This window comes from Zychaea mexicana (genome assembly GCF_025766255.1).
Source record: "Zychaea mexicana strain RSA 1403 chromosome Unknown BDB00scaffold_4, whole genome shotgun sequence".
In the NCBI taxonomy this organism is placed as follows: Eukaryota; Fungi; Mucoromycota; class Mucoromycetes; order Mucorales; family Lichtheimiaceae; genus Zychaea; species Zychaea mexicana.
In genome coordinates, this window is record NW_026516667.1 from 317339 (window position 1) to 337027 (window position 19689).

Here is a 19689-nt window from a genome sequence, read left to right on the forward strand (position 1 = left end):
CATCAAGGCAACCTGGTTCAAACTCGCGATGCAGCAAATGACGGCAACTTTGTTACGAATGATGCAGAACAGCCACCAGCCAAGCGACGAGGAGTTAACAACGACTTGGGCAGCGAGCTTTTGGAGGCGCATGAGCGAGGCCGTGAACAGCTGTTCGAAAAACTTGACAGCATTCTCGAACAGTTCATTTAACAAGAACGTACACTCGACGCAGAGCGCGAAGCGGTCGATGAGCGAGGTTTTCAATAGCAGCTTCAAGCGATGGTCGATCTTGAAAACAGAGCTGAAAGCCAACAACAGTTAGAAGAAAGAAGGGTCAGAGCAGAGGAGTGGATTGCAGATGTAATTGCAGCACTTGTAGGACTCACCCGTAGTCAAAATAATAGAGAGCAAAATAACACTGAAGAATAAATGTATTTATTTGTATTGCTTATCATATCACAAATTATTTGACACTTGTGGAAACTATAAGGACTTATCTCAATCATATTTTGCGGTACCGATGCGAGGGTTGTTAATTCTAGAAAAACAAAACAATCCATCGCAATAAGTTCATGCATTAGAAATCAAGAATTAACTTCAACAGACCGTTTCGGATAAGTGATATGCTTAAAACAAATTGGGTTTTCAAAGACTTTTTTTATTGTGTTATTTGAATCAATTATGCTTGACGCCGGCCAGAATGACGTGCTTGTAGCTCATCCTTGAGTATGTCGCGTTTAGCGTTCCCTGCTTGCCGTAGCTGCCGTACTTCAGCGTCGGTTAGGATATCGTCTTGTTCGACAGAAATAGACGGCATGCTGGAAGTATTCGATTCCGAGCTTACTGTTGCGGTTTCGGCATTTCCACTATCTTCATTTTCTTCGGCTGTTCCACGACGCGCGTCAACTTCGGCAATGCTCACAAGATGATTAGCATTGAGCTCCTGGTCAAAATCATCAATGTTATCCGGGAGTTCGTTGCCAGGTCGGTCGATGCAGATATTGTGAAGGATACAGCAGACATAGATGGTGGTGGCGAGATCGACCGGATTCAGCTGGTACAAGTAATGCTTAAGGAATCGCCAACGCGAAGTAAGCGCACCAAATGCATGTTCAATTGCCATACGCTGCGACGATAAAGCATAATTAAAGTCTTTCTTGGCGCGATCTCGTGTGTTTTTTGGATAAGGTGTCATAATGTACGGGCGTTGAAGATAAGCGGAATCTGTTCAATGCAAAAACTATAATTAGCATAAACTTGCTATGTAGACATAATTTATGAAACGTCTTTACATACCTGCAATTATGTATGAGCCATTTGGACATTTGGTATCTGGATCATTTTATATGTCTCTTGCTAGATCCAAATTGGCAAACACCCGAGAATCGTGTGCACGACCTTGTATTATGACAATATATTAGCAAGGATACAACTACGAAAGTAAATCGTGATTTGTGAATGTTATGGTGCAAGACAGCTATAACTGGCCAAATTTGGGGCCTACTTTTAAAAAGTATCTGGTCACCCAAAAGTTGAATTTTATATGTACCACGCGCTTTCTTTCTTTGTGCTTGCTATCTGTAGTAACTTTTAAAGTGGGATATGCGTGTTCGACCTCGGATCGGAAAGAATACCTTAGCCCGCTCGCTCCCCGCACCTCAGCGAGATAAATTCGGTCCAATGATGCCACCTTAACAAAGCCTTCTTTTTATCACAAGCGTGCGTTCTTCTATTAATACAGTAGAGTGTTATGAGATAATGTGAGCTAATTGAAATTACAGAAATGACTCGTAACTACAAACATGTGTAAAGGAGCACATGTTAGGGAAGCAAGTTCGCAAGAATCGATTATGAGTGTATATCCACTTTAAATGATATGATTGGCTGAGAAATTATTATTAGTACGTACCTTGAATACTCGTGCACGAACGCATATAGGTCATTGGGAAGTATCCATCCACCTGCTGCTACAGTACGGAGAGCGACAATAATAAATGCTTCGTTGACAACTCTTGTTATGTCGCGATGGGCTATTACATGGCTCGCGCCGCCACAGTAGCCTAATGTTAGTTTAAAAAGGAATCCGTTATATTTTATCTACAAACTTAAAGTGCACAACATGCACACGTCGTTACTACAAATGCTGCTGTCTCATACGCATACTGCACCAGCAACTTGGACAGTTTCTGGCACTTTGGATACGCTGAGCGACAGTGTGAGCTTTCTCCTGTGCTTTCCTTTTGCATGACAAGATGAGGACGCCACCGTTGCTCAATTTCTCCATAATACAAGAACCAGACCATTTCCATGATATGAGCAAATTTCGTGATACAAGAGCTTACTAGCCTTTTCTGAGCGAAAGTCAATGATGATATCATCATTGGAGTTTGGCCTAGTACACCACTGTTAGTAGTGCTACCCATGATCTGGTTTATGGGGGGAGGGACCTACTGAATGTGAGACCTTGCATCGTCGGTAATTCAAAGTCCGGTCCAATGATTAACATGCTGGATATCTTTTTGTCATTATCGTTCACCATGTGCTACTACAAGTCAGAGAGACGGCATCCCCTTTCCTCTAGCTGCTACTGCTGAAGCAAGCCAACCCTCGATGACCCTCCATTTTTCGATATGTAGAGCATATATATTACAACATACATATTACTGTTTATCAGTGCTGATATATGCATGCAAGTGATAATTTGCATGTTCCAGAGCGAAATGTGTCACCATCGTTTTCCATCAGTTTTAAGACCAGCGAGACATTTAATGTATACGTTGATCAATAAACATGGGGGAGCATTAGCGAGAAGAGTGTCCGAGGAACGATGATTTTCCGTCCTTGTCCTTGGGCGGCAGATACTCTATCAAACTAATACTATAGCAGCAAATGCTTCCCGGCCAATAACGTCTTTCTCTGCATGCATAGAGGGTGTTTGACAGGAATAAGTGCTGCTGACATCGATAATCAGCTGATCACGCACAAGCACAGCACACAGGGCATTTCTTCCTCTTGTCGTAGTTCACACTCAGCAGATCCATGATGGTTATCTCGGGTTTCCTTTCCTGCAGCCGTGATAAATATAGCTCTCTTCTAGATGGCCCGTGAATTCCAATAAGCCTGATTATTTCGTCAAATGAGATCGTGGCACTGTGGTTAAAACAGACATCGCCCACGCCCAACAAGCTGTATGTGCTTTGAGCCAAAAACTGACAGCAACTAATGTGATTCAACAACTGCCTTCACCCCCTTTTCTTTTCCGTATATTCCTGCGTGTCCCCCCTGCATATGTAATCGATCTTCCTTGGCGAGAGAGAAAGAGAGAACAAAGCAGCAGCTATGGCTATACACCATCATCGAGGACGTTTTTCTATAGAAAGCATACCACATGCGCACACTCATTGAGCCCGTGAAGCCTAATTGTTCGAATGACAGTTCTGTCGCTGTCTACGACGAACGTTATTTGCGGAGAGTTGGAGTTGAGTTGTTAAAAATAAAATATCGGTCTAGTGCAACATGCCCAAAACTCCGTTCCGTGGAATGGCTATAATGGCCACTGTGAGGGACAAGAGTTTTTGTTGACAGAAGGTCAGAACACGCATTAGCCCTGACCTGTTTGTAACTTTAAAAAGGTTCTGGCCTTTATTTCCGCCTGCTTCTTCTCCTTCTTCTCACTCTATCATCTCTTTGTCCCCCACTCACCCACCCACACGCACATCTCCCCGTCATCTTTCCTTATCTACACAACTAAACCATGACCATCAGCGACATCCCCGATTCCGAACTTCAGGCCTTGAAGACCCGCTACGAACAAGCTGGTCAGGGACACGTTCTGCAGTTTCTCGACCAGCTCGCGCCTGCAGAACAACGCGAGTTGTATGATCAGCTGTCTGCTATGGATGTCGAGCGTGTCAACCAAATATATACCAAGGCCATTGCTGGTGCCGAAGCTGCCAGCAAGGACCAAGAAGCAGCCGTGGAGCCGTTGTCAGAAGACGTGTTTGATTCCGTCATCAAGGCCTCTGCAGAGACCCGTAATGACTGGGAGACCTTGGGGTTGAAGCAGATTGCACAGGGTAAAGTGGCCGTCATTTTGATGGCAGGTGGTCAAGGCACTCGTTTGGGCTCTAGTGCACCCAAGGGCTGCTATGACATTAAGCTGCCGTCCAGCAAGAGCTTGTTCCAACTTCAAGCAGAACGTATTTTGCGTCTCCAGGACATTGCACGTCAGTACAAGAAGCCTGGTGATCAGTCCGAAGGCATTATCCCCTGGTACATTATGACCTCAGGTCCGACCCACGCTGCCACCTACGCGTTTTTCAAGTCCAACAACTTCTTTGGCCTCAAGGAAGAAAACGTCATCTTCTTCCAGCAAGGTAACTAGTTTACGAGAAGGATTGGGGGGCGGAAACTGGGCTATCTCTGCTTGTGTGTGTGTGTGTGTGTGTGTGTGCGTGTTCGTGTGAAAATGAAACCATATGCTCATTGGCTTGCATCTTTATTTATCTGTACAGGCACTTTGCCCTGCTTGACCATGGAGGGCAAGATTATTTTGGAGTCCAAGAGCAAGGTACGTTTCGTTACTCATTGTTTACTGTTTGTGTGCGTATGCTGCCTGGCAAGAGTGACTAAATTCAAGGGGTGTGTATATTTAGGTGGCTATTGCCCCTGATGGCAACGGTGGTATCTATGCTGCTGTGCAGAACACCGGTGTGATTCAGTCGCTCAAGGAACGTGGCGTCTTGTACTCTCACTGTTACTGCGTTGACAACTGCTTGGCCCGTGTTGCTGATCCCGCATTCATTGGCTACTGCGTGTCCAAGAACACCGACTGTGGTGTCAAGGTTGCCGTCAAGACCGCCCCCGAAGAACCTGTGGGTGTTGTCTGCGTTCGCAACGGCCGCTATGGTGTCGTTGAATACTCGGAAATCTCCCAGGAGGTCTCCGAGAAGCGCCGCGAGGATGGCTCGTTGGCCTTTGGCGCCGCCAACATTGCCAACCACTTCTTCTCTACTGAATTCTTGGAACGCGTTCCTTCATTCGCATCCGAATTGGAATACCACATTGCCAAGAAGAAGATCAAGTATGTCGACTTGGAGACTGGCGAACAGATTGCTCCCAAGACCAACAGCGGCATGAAGCTCGAATGCTTTGTCTTTGACGTGTTCCCCTTTGCAAAGCAATTCTCCGTACTCGAGGTCGACCGTAAGGAAGAGTTCTCGCCTTTGAAAAACGCCCCAGGCGCCGGTGCCGATTGCCCCGAAACTTCACGACGCGATATCATTGCTCAGCATATCCGCTTCATTGAGGCCGCTGGTGGCAAGGTTGCCGGTGAGAATGTCGACGACTGTGAGAAGGTACAGTTCGAGATCTCTCCTTGGGTCTCTTATGCTGGTGAAGGTCTTCGTGACATTGTGGGAGGCAAGACCATCCAGGTCCCTGCCATCATCGAGACAAGAGAAGATTTGATCCGTGCTTGCCAGTAAAGCATCTATTTTACCATATACACACTCGCAAAAAAACACGAATCGAGGAGGGATATTAACACGATTACTTTACTTTCTTCGACATACGTCGAAAGAGTCGGATTTTATAAAAAAAATACCCCTGAAAGAAATAACGAGTCGTGAAAAGTCTTTTTTTTTCCACTCTTCTTCCCATACTTACTACCTTTGTCATCATCGTCCTTTCTTTACATAGTCCTACCTATCCACCTACTCTCTATTTTACACACTTCACATTGTCTTTCTATCGTGTAACCACCACCACCACCACCACCCCGCCACTTGTTTTCTATCCCACCTTGTTCTTTTCCTGCTTCCGTAGAATGCTTTTGATACCTGGTTCTAAAATACAAAAGATTTTGTTCAATCTCACCCAGCAATACGTGTTCTCTTCTAGTTACGATATATGCTTGTTGTAGGCAGGGTACATGAAAATATGCATATGTAGTTAATACATTTTTTGTATTCCATCACAGCTTCAGTGTGTCTACAGGCTTGTAAGGACGTGAAATAGTTGTCTTCGCAATGGTGTCGTACAAATACCTCACGAGGGTGCTTCAGATTTACCAGTACGTACCGACCACGGTAAATTGTTGGGTAGGTAGACAGTGTGTCGATATGATAGTGAATCTAATGAAAGTGAGTACTGGTCAAGTGCATCACGTTGTGCGCTGTAGCATACAAGCCAAAATTACTGAGAGTGTTATCCTCCCAGTAAGGAGGATAAAGGTACCCGACAAAGGTTTATGGTGACGCATCAAGGTTGAGAGGCTTAATCGATACGAAACCACTGCGCTCAATTTAATGGTAACACTGCTCAAAAGAAAGAGTATGTAGCAATCAGAGGTATACTACGCTAATATTTCCCTGGGACAAAAAGACTTTATATAAGTTTAGTTGTACTGTATGTCATGGTTGTTGAAGGATCAACCTAAAAGCTCCTGCCTCTCAATGTGACACTTGGTTAAATATAGACGTGGAATATCATGCGTTAAAAAGGTATATCTTGGATTTTGCGTAATTACTATTGCAATTGCGCTACCGTCGATAGTGACGATAATGAAGTCCATCAAGCCATCGCTGAAAGACCAATTCTCTTACGCGTTCGTTCTGTGTGATTAGTTTAAACATATAAAAACCAATTGATGTGGTCGTTTTTTCGAAGTACAGCAAGTTGGAATTTTCTAGGTGGGTATTAAGCTCTGCCAAATTGTTCAGACTTGTCTCAGACTCACTGTGGCACTTGAAATACTGTACCCACACTGTATTTCTAGAAACAAAGTCTCTTCAAGCTTGTATTGATATCTATTTTCGACCACGTCATTGTCAACAGTGCGCTATCTTTTAAAAATACACGCACAGACGGATCAAGTTCAAACGCGATATGTCCGCCAAAATAAGGGAATGCCTATCCATCACGTTTGAAAATGACCGTCTGTGCGACTATGTTAGCGGACAAAACGACAATTTAAATAATCATCGTACAAACCATTGCATTATACCAAAGCTACGCATAGTCTTCGCCCAAGGGATCTTTGAGCTAGTACATACAATGAGTATCGATAGCATGTTAATCTTCAACTTTACGAAAAGCGGACAGGACACATCATCATTGTCATCGAGCTTTACTGTGGAGACAAAGAAACTAAAGAATCGAATGTTGTGTTTCAACATGACACTATCATTACATCAATCATTATCGCAACTCGTAGCATCAAGTCGCAATCTCTTGTGGCGACAAAAAGGTAGCTACGCGTATAAGAATTCAACATTACTATATCAGACTGTCAAATTGCGCAAGGCAGTATAAACCTGCACGATGCAACACATCTTTAGCCAAGAGCGGCATCAGTGTCCGGAGGCAACAAAGCAAAAATTACATAAGCGGGAAAGAAGTGACAACCTGCAGATGACAACTGCTCATATGAGCCAACGTCAAGTCGAGAAGTAGATCTGCTCGTGGCAACAAAAGAGTAAGCACTCATGCGACAACATTAATGCAGAAAATAGTTTGTATCGGCATTGTTATACAAATAGCTACAGCTTAATAGTTCCATTACTCGACAGCGCATAATAACAAGACTCCAGCATCCCTAAGTCAGTTTTTGCTTCTAGGCATCAAACAACTAGATGTACCTCAATAATTCAACTCAGAGCCGTCACTTACACGATCATTGATGTACATTATGCCTTTCAAATCTATCATAAGTATAATATTCACGTACAAATGATTATAAGGCTCGCTTTCTTTTTCTGCCTACGACAACCCGCCCGCTTTTAGTGAACAAGTGGCTGCTATATTGCTTCTTCGTAGAGACCTTATAAACAATGAATTCCTTGCCAAAAATATAGTTTGAAAAGACTCTGCAAAAGCATGTCCCTTCTTAAGGAAGATTTGGGAGCTACTTACTTTGAACTTGCCATCAATCCAATAGCCAACTCGACCCTTTCGCGTCCTTGTCGGCTTGAAAAGGTACACGCGATTTTTAATTCGCCCGTTTTCGGATTTGGAACGCGCAGTCGCGAATTTTTTGCTGTCGCGTGTGGTTTTTTTTCTGCTCACGCATTTATTATATTCTCGCGACTTCACCTTTCCCTCTCCCTTTTTTTTAAAAATGGACACTTCTTCAGATCTTTCCGGTACAGAAACTACTTCACGATTAGCAGCAGATTCAGCTACTGCTGCTGATAGCTTAAGAAGACTTAAAGCCATGCACTTATCCGATATGTCTGACGATGAAACGAGTAACCACGAGGACAAGGGCAACCTGAAAGACAATGCTATTAATACCCCTGAATCAACCGGTCTCAACAAGACAGTATTGAATAAAACAGCAAATCTCTCTGATTCTGACGACGATGACGATCTCGATGCACCATTTAACGGTTTCGACAATCTCAATTTGCCGGCCAGGTTAAAACGTCTTATGCGAGACACAACACTTACAAAGGACGGCATTGACGACGATAGCGATGACAGCAATGACGAAAAAGGCGATCCAATCCAAGACAATGCACTGTTTCGTACACCTTCAGCATTAAAGTCAGCAGCTATCCAAGAAATGCTAAAGACTGCACCACCCCCAGCTCCAGCTCCAGCAACTACAGAATCTTCTTCAAAAGTAAGGAGGAAGAAGACCATTGATTTCCTCGATCAACATAGCGACTATAGCAGCAGCGACGATGACCAACCCGCACACAGCACACCTAGTCGTCGCCGGCGACAGCCACAGAAGAAGCAGCAGCAAAAACCAAAGCCAAAAGCATCCGCTCGTAAAAAGAGAGCTCCCAAAAAGAGTGATGAAGGAAAGCGAGGTGAAAAAGAAGGCAACCGCAGTGCTAACGGCAGCAACGACGAGGATGATGACAGAGACAGTAGCAGCAGCAGCAGCAGTAATGATGAAGCTACATCTAGAAGTGAGAGACCGCCCAAGCGTAAAATGTCCAAAAAGGCCGAAATGTTAATGCATCAAGAAAATCAGCGTTTTGCTCGTTCAGTTTCAGCACGACTACAACCTCGAACAAATAAGCTGGTGATTGGCGGTGCTGTAGAGAAGATCAAAGGAAGAAAACTAACAGAATCCGCAGTTAAAGATGGATGTGGTCTGGCAAAGTTGACGTGAGTTCTGTAACTTGACTATCGCGGGACATGGATAGCAGAAGGGAAAAGAAGGGCTAAGAGTGATTATCATGCAGTGAGGCGAACGAACCAGCGCAACAACAGCAACCAGATCGACGACAACGAGCAATGATGGCATTTTTAGAGGATGACGATAGCGATATCGAAATTGTTGGAGGCCCATCCAAGCGTGGATACGAACTTGCATCTCCTGACAGGTTGCGCCAACCAATGCAGTTTTGGCAACAATCACCTGTACGCAAAACCATGACCCACCGCGACCTCAACAAAAAATTGGAGGAAAGGATGATGGAAGAAATGGCGTCAATGCGTAAAGAATACGAAGAAAAAGCACGTGCACGCGGCAGTTATTTAACTCCTGAAGAACGGGCAAAAAAGCAGATAGAGCTGGAAAAAGAAGCCAAGGTCATCGATCTTCAAGTAAAGCAACACTTTTTAAAAGGGAAAGCAGAAGACCGAAATCCCACCGCTACCAATAGCAGATCAGATGATATCGATGAGGAGGAAGCGCCCTTGATGTATTCTGGTGATGAAGAGGAACCGGATGACGAAGAAGTATTACTTGGATCCGATGATGATGGCGATGCTTTGAAAAAGGACCTATTAGACGATGACGACAATGACAAAGGCAACGACACTGCAATAGTAGGCCCTGAAGAAGACGAGGTGATGCAGGATCAAGATAACACAAACGCTGGTTTTGCTGAAAATGAGGGAGCAACAAACACTGGCAAGCGCAAACGAAACAACGCCATTCTTATGGATGACGAAGAAGAAAAGTCGGATGACGACGACGAAAGATCAAAGAAACTCAAGGAAGGACTTTCATTAAGTGACTTTTTGAAGGACCATCCTGCTACTAATAAAGATACCCCAACAACAACTGTAGGCTTTTTCCTCTTTTGCGTCATCAAGTGATAAACTTTCGTGTATGACATTTTCTAACGCTTAGTTTTGTACACAGAATCCATCATCATCCGAGAAGAAAAGCAAGAGCAAATATCTTGATGCTGAGGCCGAAGAATCTGAAGACGAATACTATGGTGCAGGTGGTGCTGACTTAAGTGACGACGAGCATTTAGATCGATTCGAGCAAGACGGCATGTTGGTAGATAAAACTGATGAGCATGTGGATGAAGAAGCGCTGCGAGCAACATTGAACAACCAACTTGCGGAAACGGACAAGCACATGGTTGAACGACTGTTGAAGGATATTATGAGCGGTGATTTGCGCCGACGACGGGCTGCGAAAGAAATGGGTCTCATGCTGGAAGATTTCGATATCTACGACGATAACGACAATGACCTTGTTGCATTGAGATTAGCTGCTGCTGAACGACGTCGCAAGCTATTGGAAGAAAGTGGGGATGGATTGGAGTTACTAGGTACATACCTTTAAATGCTTGATACTTTGTACAATTTTTTTTTACAGACTAACGTGAACGTTAATTACAGCTAAGGATCCAAAGACACGAGCATTCGCACAAGCCGGTCAGCCCTTACCCGAGACAAATGATGCTTGTGGCTTGAGCGATATAGAGGAAGATAATGACCAAGAAAACGAGCCAGGCAGCAAGGTCAGCATGATTATGGAAAGCGATGAAGAGATCGAGATACCCATTGATGATGACAACGAGGTAAGCAGTCTATCATCACTTGTAATTACTGTACTACCTACTACCTACTATGATAGTCTGCATTTACAAGTAGTTTTCCATACTCTGGCCGATTCACTAATAAATGGATACGGCCTTTACAGGATGAGCCGATTGACATTCTCGAAGAGTCAGCAACAATACACACCAACATGATCACAAGCACCATGGTGGACGAATACGAGGAAAGAATAGACATCATTGAACGAGTCCGTGACGACCCTGCTTCCAGTCCAACTGCAAGAGCCCAACGACGCAACCGGTTAAGGCACCTATTGAACGATGTCAATAGCAGCTTGGGATCGACCAGTGAAACTGGACCGCGTATGGGTTTGACTGCTGCACAGCAAACTAAGGAAAGAAAGGTAAAGAACGATAGCCTAAAAGAAATCGCCCCACAGCATAGTTGTTGCTATGTGACATATGGCATGTGCTAACAAAAAAGTGCCGTTTTCATTGAGGTATCACGAATGACGACCAAAAATGTACAATTCAATGACACGAGCCCGGTGCCAAAACGACAGCCCAGACTATTGAGTGTGTTAAAGAACAAATAGTTAATAAGAACAATAATAACTGCTGGGTTTCTTTTTTCTTCTTATTTCTATGCTTTAATATACTCGCTTCTTCTTTGGTCATAAACGTGAAATTCCTAACGCATGTGGTAACCTGAAGTGACAATTTAGTATCCTGTTTTATTTTTGGAAGCTTTCCAATAACGTGAATCTTTGGTGCCTTGTTTTGTGTGCGGAATAGGTCGAATGCTAGTAATCGTGGTGACTCGAGCCAATCGAGATCCGACAATAACAATAGCTATGTCTTTGAGCAACAAAATGATGTTCGCATGAATGAACTCGGCTCAAAATTGTCAGCATTGAAAAACGTAAGTTTGTCTGTTCTAGCAACTGCATCACACCCTTGCTTTCGATTAAGTTAAAGCTTAAATATGATGCGCTTCTGATTATAGATAACCATTGATATGCATCAAGATGTGAACGATCAAGACAGGCTTGTTGATGAGTCGGTAAGAGTGCCCACTTTCAAATAATGATACCACTAATGACACGTGGCGTATAACAACACTCCTTCTTCTCCCTTCTTGCTCATATCTATCGTACGTATTATTAGAATAGTGCATTCGGCGGACTCGGACAAACACTTCGACAGTCATATGGACGCATGAATCGCATGGCATCGACACGGCACAAACGACAATTATGCTACTATGTTGCAGTTGCAGTAATACTGTTTTTCGTTATCTATTGGGGCTCAGGAATATTGGGACGGATATCATGGTCGACCCCCGAAGAACAGATGGACCAAGGACAAAAAGTAGGAGAAGTGGAGCAAGATATTTAGAGAAAAAACCAAAAAGAGTGCTACTTGTGCCGAAAACTACGCCGTAATCATACCATACACAACAAGCAACAAGAACAACAAGGACAGACAGCAGAAGCAATTAAAAAGAATTAGGAAGGGCTTGAAACCAGGAGATGATTATAGAAAGAAGGGACAGGAGAAGTGTTCGTATCTGCAGCATGTCTTTTTTACGAGCTTTCTTACTATTGTTGTAAGCTCAAAAAAAAAGGATAAAATTACTCTTCCCTTGCTCATGTATTACTACAACATATTGAAATAAGAAACGCGACGCATATTAGCTTACATTGAAGGATTTTGATAATATGAATGTATATTCTAGGTGCTACACGACTGTACATGGATCCGTTATCATACTGTTGCAACTTCAAAGTATTTTATTGTTCAAACCACGGAGACTAGTGCACAAAGTTATGATTAGTACCGAACACATAGATTATGATTTTCTGGAGCATAAAAAGAAGGGTAAAGGAATACACGATGTACGTTTTAAAGTTTGTGAGTATGTAGTTTTTGAAGACGGGGGAGTTGGGGGTAGGGAGTGATTGTAAAAAGAAAGCACAGACATGTGCTTCACTGTAAGAATATAGTATATGTGTAGCTTGAAAAGAGAAAGAACAAACCATTATGATCTTCAGGGTAAATTAGCACTACGTATACTCGTGTGTTGGAGATGAAAATCATCTCAGCAGAAGCAACAACAGTAGCGTAGTCAACATGGAATGTATACAACATGGTATGTATGATAGCTGCTGCCCAGAGAATGTCTCCTATAAGGATTCTTGAGGTTTTCATCCCATGTTTAGGCTTTATCCATTCCACATTAGTTTGAGCAAGGGCAGAGATAAAAACGAGAGCAAACACGCATTGCCAGGATGGCCTTGAACTTTGGTGCGAAGACCTGCAACAAGCATCAGAAGAAACAGCAAGAACGACAGAGCATATGAATAGACAATAAAAGTGTATGTATCGCCTCCTTTTACTATATATTTCTTATCGCTTATCGTTATTTTTCTGGCCTCCTGTACTTGCTGCTCTATCGTTCTTTTTTTCTGTCGTACGTGTCTCTTTGTCGTGATAAGTGGTTTGGCATTTGTGAATTGTTATAGGGTGGCTATCATTTATGCAGGAATTATTGAGATACATCTAGAACATGGAAATGTAGCTCTTGCAGTTATAGCTGTGTAAGATGCAAAGGGTGGCGTCTGGAGTCTGTGACGAGTCTAAAAGTCTGTAAGTAGCATATACAGATTTGTGGACATGATGCGACGAGTACGTAATGATTATCATCTTTAGTATTGTTGTCGCAGTATATATATCTATCACATACTGTAGCCAAATGGCGTCAGCATGATTGGTAGATGATGCTCAGTGATAATGAGAATGCACCAGAACGTTATTAGAAAAGGAGTTGGTTTGTAGGAATTCTTCTAGTTTCTTCTGGTATTTGATATAGTGAAATCCGGCAGATAAAGTAAAATTAAATATGATCTATCAAAGCATGTTCTTCTATTGTCGATAAATGAGCTTCCCTTATCTTAAGTATGTATAGAAAGCAATAGTATTATATCACTGTACTCATGTATGTCCTCTTTTTGCTACCACTAGTTGTTATTTGTCCTTATGATAAGCTTTCTGCTCCCATAAGAAAAAAAACGGGATATATGGATGTCAGCATTATATCTCTTCTCTCCTTGTGTCAACAGGAAACAGAAATTTGAGGACACCGAACAGGACTTGTCATCCGTACAGCATCATATGTATACATCCTTCATAGTAGCACCAAGTGGTGGCACCACAATTGGCATCAAAGCAGACGTTTCTTATCAGTTATTACCAGTTATATCGTGCTTATGCTTGATATAAATTTATGTCACTTTCTCTTGACTTGCTTTCTCCCTTTTTTATGTTTCTCGGTTTTCTAATGTTTCTATGCGCACGCACTTCTTAGGGACTTTTGATTATTGTCTGATGTTGTTCTTGCTGTATCTGATGTTGCTATTTACTGCTGTTTCCAAAACCAATGAGCATGCAGCACTTTTATAACTGATATATTTGCAGCATGGATAAACGCTAAAAGATCATTTTTTATCGCATCAACTAAATAGAAAAGCTGTTAGTTCTTGTTCTGTGTGCATAAGCCTATTCGATGACTCAGCAGCGACTCATTTTCACTGAAACTTTTTTAGCGGAAACGCTTTAACAGCTCCCCAAACCTCATATATGCTATCCAATAACCGTAATATCTTCGTTCTATGGAATATCGCAATCATTACTGCCTAGTATAGTCCATTTTTAATGGTTCCATAATAGCCAGTTCTGTTTTGACAAGTTACTTTGGTTTTCACGACTTCAATATCATGGCAACATATGCTTTTTATGGGCTAAAGCACCACACTAAAAAATGGTTACCATGGCGACTGATATTTTTAAGGTTTAATTCGAAAAACATAATGCATTATTATAACGACTTATTGGGTATGTTTTAAAATTAATTAAAAAAACAGAAACCAGGACTGGGTTGCACAGGATGATCTACTTACATCCTGCCGAACGCTTTTAGCTTTTCGTTCATTCAAACTCTTAGTATGGGATTGTGGTTAATATAATATCGTCATCTCGAATCTTTTGCAGTGAACTAATGTAGCTAATGGTTACACCAATGACAGAATTCGCACATGTACTTGTTAACACAGACAAGCAAAGTTTGTTCTCTAATGCTCCCTGAACCTTTTTTTAAAGGAGAAACTGTGTGTATGTGCATGTCAATTATTGTGATAAGTTTTTATTAATAAAAAGCATAGAATGTATGTCCGTGTATGCATGTTACGCCTTCCAAATACTTCTCTTTTTCTCTTTAAAGTTTTTACCGAATAGTCGGTTTACTTGCACCAAACAAACTTATTGGTTTCCGCGGGTTTGGGATCGAGGTTAATCCAATAGAGAATTCATATCACATAAAATTACCAATCTACAAGAACTATATCGAGTGCGAAAGCTTTTATAAAAGCATCAATACAACAAGAGAGGTATTATTAACAACAACACAACAGATTGACCCTCAAGAATAGGATAATAGAAGACGAGGGGCGGCCGGATGTTATTTTTGTACAGTTTTCGTGTATTCCTGCTTTGATAAAAAACGACTCCGTTTTGATCTCAAAAAAGCATTTTTCTTTCAAAATCGTGCCTGGTGCCTTCTCCAAAAATGTGTGTTTTACTTTTCTCTTTATTTCTCTCGCCCTCCAGCCGAAGAAGAACAACCCTAGTTCTTGGTGTGAACATCATATGATGAGGCGAGGTGGACACCTATATGAGGAAATTTGCCAAGGAGAAACAAAGCCAGCTCCCTCTTCCTTTTATTTGAAAGAGGGCTTTTGGAGGAGGGTGAAAATTCGACTTATAATGTATACCTTTGCTAAACACGAGAAAAAAGAAAGAGGGAAAGTTGCGCGCACAGAGAATTTCTTTTTTTTTAATCAACATACACACTCTTAATTATTGATCCACCCCATCCATCATATCGTCCTCACCCTTTTTTACGGGAAGATAGTCCCAGGAGCAGCCCCAGGAGCAGCTCGTTAAACCTTACATGGTGTACATACACACGTATAAGATTCTATCGGAGAAGTGTCATGCAGACTGACATTTGTGAAAAAGACAAGAGATACATAGAACAGCCGGAAGTACGCTTAGTACTGCTAGTAGGAAGTTAATGTACACCCGTGTTTTTCGTATTTTTGATCCGACGATGACGATGATTGCATACTGCATCATACTCACTCTACTGTGAATGAATAAGTCGGATAGTTAGTATCATTTGAATATCAAGTGCTAAAAAGCCTAGTTAATTGTTTGCACTTTAATTGGCTACGTTTAATTTGGGTCTTTCCGCAACGTGGACAACGATAACGAAACAAGAACTCTGTTATCGTGCCTTCTCTCTAATGTCGCTTTCAAAAGGAGATAGAGCGTGTACGGAAGCCCGCTCAAGTCGCGTACAAAGGGGATCGCACTGCAGCCGAGATAGAGTGTCTCCGTTAAAATGACCCCAAGGATGCATTCAACAAGTGGAAAATGAGAAACTCGATTTAGCGACGGGCTGAGGTGGGGGAGGGGACGGTGAATATCGATGATTCGAATACAAAAAAGGCGGTTCTGTACGACAAGGGATAGTTGTACAAAGTTTAACGGACTTTCTTTATCGTTTTGAACGAATATGAAGCTTGTTTAATGTTGATTGTTTGTGTGATATTGGCGTTGTTGCTGTTTGTGGTCCGTCGTTCGTCGTCGGCATTACACATTTGCCAGCTTATTACTTTGTGTTCCGCTATCAACTTTTTTTGCAGAAAATGTACAAAACCTTGTTTTTTCTTCTTCTTGGTATATGACCACGATCGCTGTTTCTGTCGCTGTAGCTTTTAGGTCAATGAAAAACAAGCCGTGTTGTTCTCTCGGTAAGTGGTATACAGAATGTAAGGAGCAGTGGGGTTTCAAGGGACAAAGCCATAATATGCCCGGAGAGAGAGAAAGAGAATGCAGCACAGCAGGCAGGAGGATTTCGTGGAAAGAATTTTGGGGGAGAGAGGGGAGGGGAGGGTGGGGTGGGAGGACCGCAGCGAGGAGGAGGAGGAGGAGCAGGCTAAAATACTACTATAGCTGAGGTCATAGGGTGGTTGATGTCTGTCTGCGTGCTGCTGTTGTGCGAAGGGCCACACAAGGCGGAGAGGTAAAAACTGGCGCAAGCTCTGGGCATTTAAAAAGCGGTGCTCGTCTTGTGTGCTACCTTCCTTTTTCCCATCCACTACCCTTTCCAATCCTTTTTGTTTATTTGATACACGTACGCAGCCGTCAGAAACTGGCCCGACGTCCCCTCTCTTTCTCTTTTCTTTCTTCAAACACTATTACACTCTTACTACTAGGTTGCATATACGATATCCTCCACTATATTATATTACGTTTATTCAACCATCTGTATATACATCACTCTTACTATCCTACTTACAATTTGCGTGTACATTCCTCCCAATAACACAGACAGACCGACTACAACGTGTCAATCCATTCCCATCTTCTTCTAATCCTTTCTTAAACCCAAAGACACACACACTATCTCTCGCAACTTACCTCACTTGACGACAATCAAGCCCTATTTTATCTCTCGTCCCTTGCTATTTCCATACGATTGACTGAATCCAATGGCTTCCGCTACAACTTTGAATACAACGTTGCCCATACAGCAACAGCAAAAGCGCTCAGGCAAAAGCCAGCAGCAGCAACATAAAGAAGAAATTTACAAGATGCGTTACAAACAACAGCAGGCAAGTATCTAAAAAAAGACATTCCTTCCACCCCCACCCCTCTTGGCTTCTGTGGAGCGCGTGCCCGTACCCAGAAATAAAACAAGAGAGCAGGGCTGCCCAATTTAGTGCGGCCTTGTCGGGATCTTGTTGAAAGGGAAATCATGCAACCCTAGAAGTGGGCCGTTTTTGGGGGTCGTCACGCGCTCGGCAAGAAAAATCTTCCACATAGTACACACACTCAACGCACTTGTTACGTACACATCCACTCCTAACATTTTGCTTTGCCTCCTGTAACTAATTTGCTATTTCCTCTCTTTCTTTTTCTCTCTTTGCTCTTATCTGGATTGGGTAAATATAGCCTGTGCATGATTCCTCGGCTTGGGCGTACCCGCAGCAGCAAGCCTATCCAGCCGACTGGTCTCTTTACCATCAGCAATATGCCGCAGCCGCCGCAAATGGTTCCTACTACTACGTACCTTCTTATTATCAATATTATCCTAATGCACCTCAACAACAACAACAACAACAACAGCAAATCGCTTATCCGCAACACCAGCAGCCACAACGGCCTTCATCGCGTGCACGGAATAGCCCTTCACCGATGCAAGTTCAAAAATCAACCTCTACACCTGCTCCTTCTTCATCGTCTTCTCCTCGCTCTTCCAAAAGTCAGCATAGACCATCCTTAAAGCAATATCAGCAGCAACATCAGCAGCAGCAGCAGCAACGACCGTCAACTCGACGTAGCCCTGATGACCGACCACGATCTGCTGTGCCACGCAACAGCCCAATGCCATTAGCCATGATGCATGATGCTCGATCACCGCGACCTTCATCGTCGTCTTCCTCAACGACATCGTCTGTTACTGGAGCATCGTCCGATTTTTCATCGGGCCGTCGATCATCCGTCACATCAGTGTCATCGACCGTCTCTATGCGCTCAGAAATGTCCGTCAGCTCCAAGGTCTCGCTGTCGAAACGCCTGCGCAAGGTATTTAGCGTCAGTAGTTTAAGAGGAGGAAAGCAGGACGACTGTGATACCGGATCTATAGTCTCTGGCCGTGCATCACTATATGGGCGCAATGGCTCCAACACATCGCTCAACAGCAGCACTTTTGACGATACCAGCTCAATTGTTTCCAATGCGACAACCCAAAGCAATGTTACAAACAAGAGCAGCACTTCCAACAACAGCTGTGGAGCAGCACCTAGCCGCTCAAAATCATTCCGCCGACGATCAATTGCATCCTTGTCAAATTTGTTTCACAAAAACAGTACTGGCAGCAGCACTGTACCAACAGTGCTTGAGGTGGAAGAGGACGACAACGATGAAGAAGCATCAGTACAAGAAAACACCAATCACAGTCGTCGTTGTGGACTGCCGCCTTCGATAGACAACAGCAATCATAATGATAGCAACAATAATACCGCAGAATCAGTAGTAGAAGGCCAGCAACAGCAACAGCGTTACGGCTTGCCGACATATGGCTCGCCCAAATTGCGACCGACTTCTTCGTCCTCGAGTGTTGCTACGACGGAAATTACCTCGTGCAGTAATAAATCGTCCACCAGGAGAAGAATTCAGTTCTGTCCTACCATACAAGTGCATGAGACGTTCGGCTCATCCGAGTATGATCGACGCAGCGATACAGCCGCTACTTGCCAAAAGATCACTCAAATGATGGCAATGAAGATCAAACAGGAGTTGAACGAATATAAACTGTCCGAGATGCAGATCCACGCGGATAGTCGCAAATACACTCACTTCTTCTTGTAAAAGCTAGCTTCTTAATACCTCTTCTATCTCTTTGTTTTCCATCTCACCCTTCAACTATTACTACTGCTACATAACTCTAGTACATCCCCCACATATGACTCTGTCCGCGTTCTCTTTGTTTTCCTTTGCTTTCTTTAATTTACCCCTTCGTTTTCCTTTTTCTTCGGACCCATCCACACCCACCCTCACACACACAAACTCACTTACGCATTCATCATTTTTCAAAAAGAAAGAAAAAAGGGATAATTGTTATTCCACTTGTACAAAAGAGCAATTATTTTTGTGAGGTTATCAACCAAGATCATTTACAGTTTACTGCACATTCATTGATGGGTTCGTTTGTGTATTACAGTATGTGCACTCCTCATAAAACCGCACTCCAATCCTAAAGGAGGAACGCGCATCTTTTTTTTTGTGTGGAAATTTGAAGCTATTACATACACAACTGCAA

The 19689-nt window shown here is 42.9% G+C and overlaps 4 protein-coding genes across 4 annotated transcripts; all 4 read left to right on the forward strand.

Annotated features, from left to right (window-relative positions):
• The first annotated feature begins 3571 nt into the window (after positions 1-3571).
• On the forward strand, positions 3572-5927 carry BDB00DRAFT_798839 (nucleotide-diphospho-sugar transferase). The gene is made up of 3 exons (XM_053121647.1): positions 3572-4358; positions 4497-4552; positions 4638-5927. The coding sequence occupies exons 1-3, from the start codon at positions 3737-3739 to the stop codon at positions 5466-5468; spliced, it is 1509 nt and encodes a 502-aa protein (XP_052984902.1). The 5' UTR covers positions 3572-3736; the 3' UTR covers positions 5469-5927.
• A 2037-nt stretch (positions 5928-7964) lies between these two features.
• On the forward strand, positions 7965-11382 carry BDB00DRAFT_394516 (MRC1-like domain-containing protein). Its single transcript, XM_053117223.1, has 5 exons — positions 7965-9105; positions 9183-10011; positions 10091-10511; positions 10582-10763; positions 10886-11382. The coding sequence occupies exons 1-5, from the start codon at positions 8102-8104 to the stop codon at positions 11216-11218; spliced, it is 2769 nt and encodes a 922-aa protein (XP_052984903.1). The 5' UTR covers positions 7965-8101; the 3' UTR covers positions 11219-11382.
• Positions 11261-12302, forward strand: BDB00DRAFT_394569 (uncharacterized protein). The gene is made up of 4 exons (XM_053117224.1): positions 11261-11445; positions 11538-11664; positions 11749-11805; positions 11910-12302. Exons 1-4 carry the CDS (start codon positions 11441-11443, stop codon positions 12138-12140), a joined length of 420 nt encoding a protein of 139 aa, XP_052984904.1. The 5' UTR covers positions 11261-11440; the 3' UTR covers positions 12141-12302.
• A 5760-nt stretch (positions 12303-18062) lies between these two features.
• BDB00DRAFT_783768 (uncharacterized protein) lies at positions 18063-19238 on the forward strand (the record flags this gene model as incomplete). Its single annotated transcript, XM_053120409.1, has 1 exon — positions 18063-19238. One exon carries the CDS (start codon positions 18063-18065, stop codon positions 19236-19238), a length of 1176 nt encoding a protein of 391 aa, XP_052984905.1.
• Between the last annotated feature and the right edge of the window lie 451 nt (positions 19239-19689).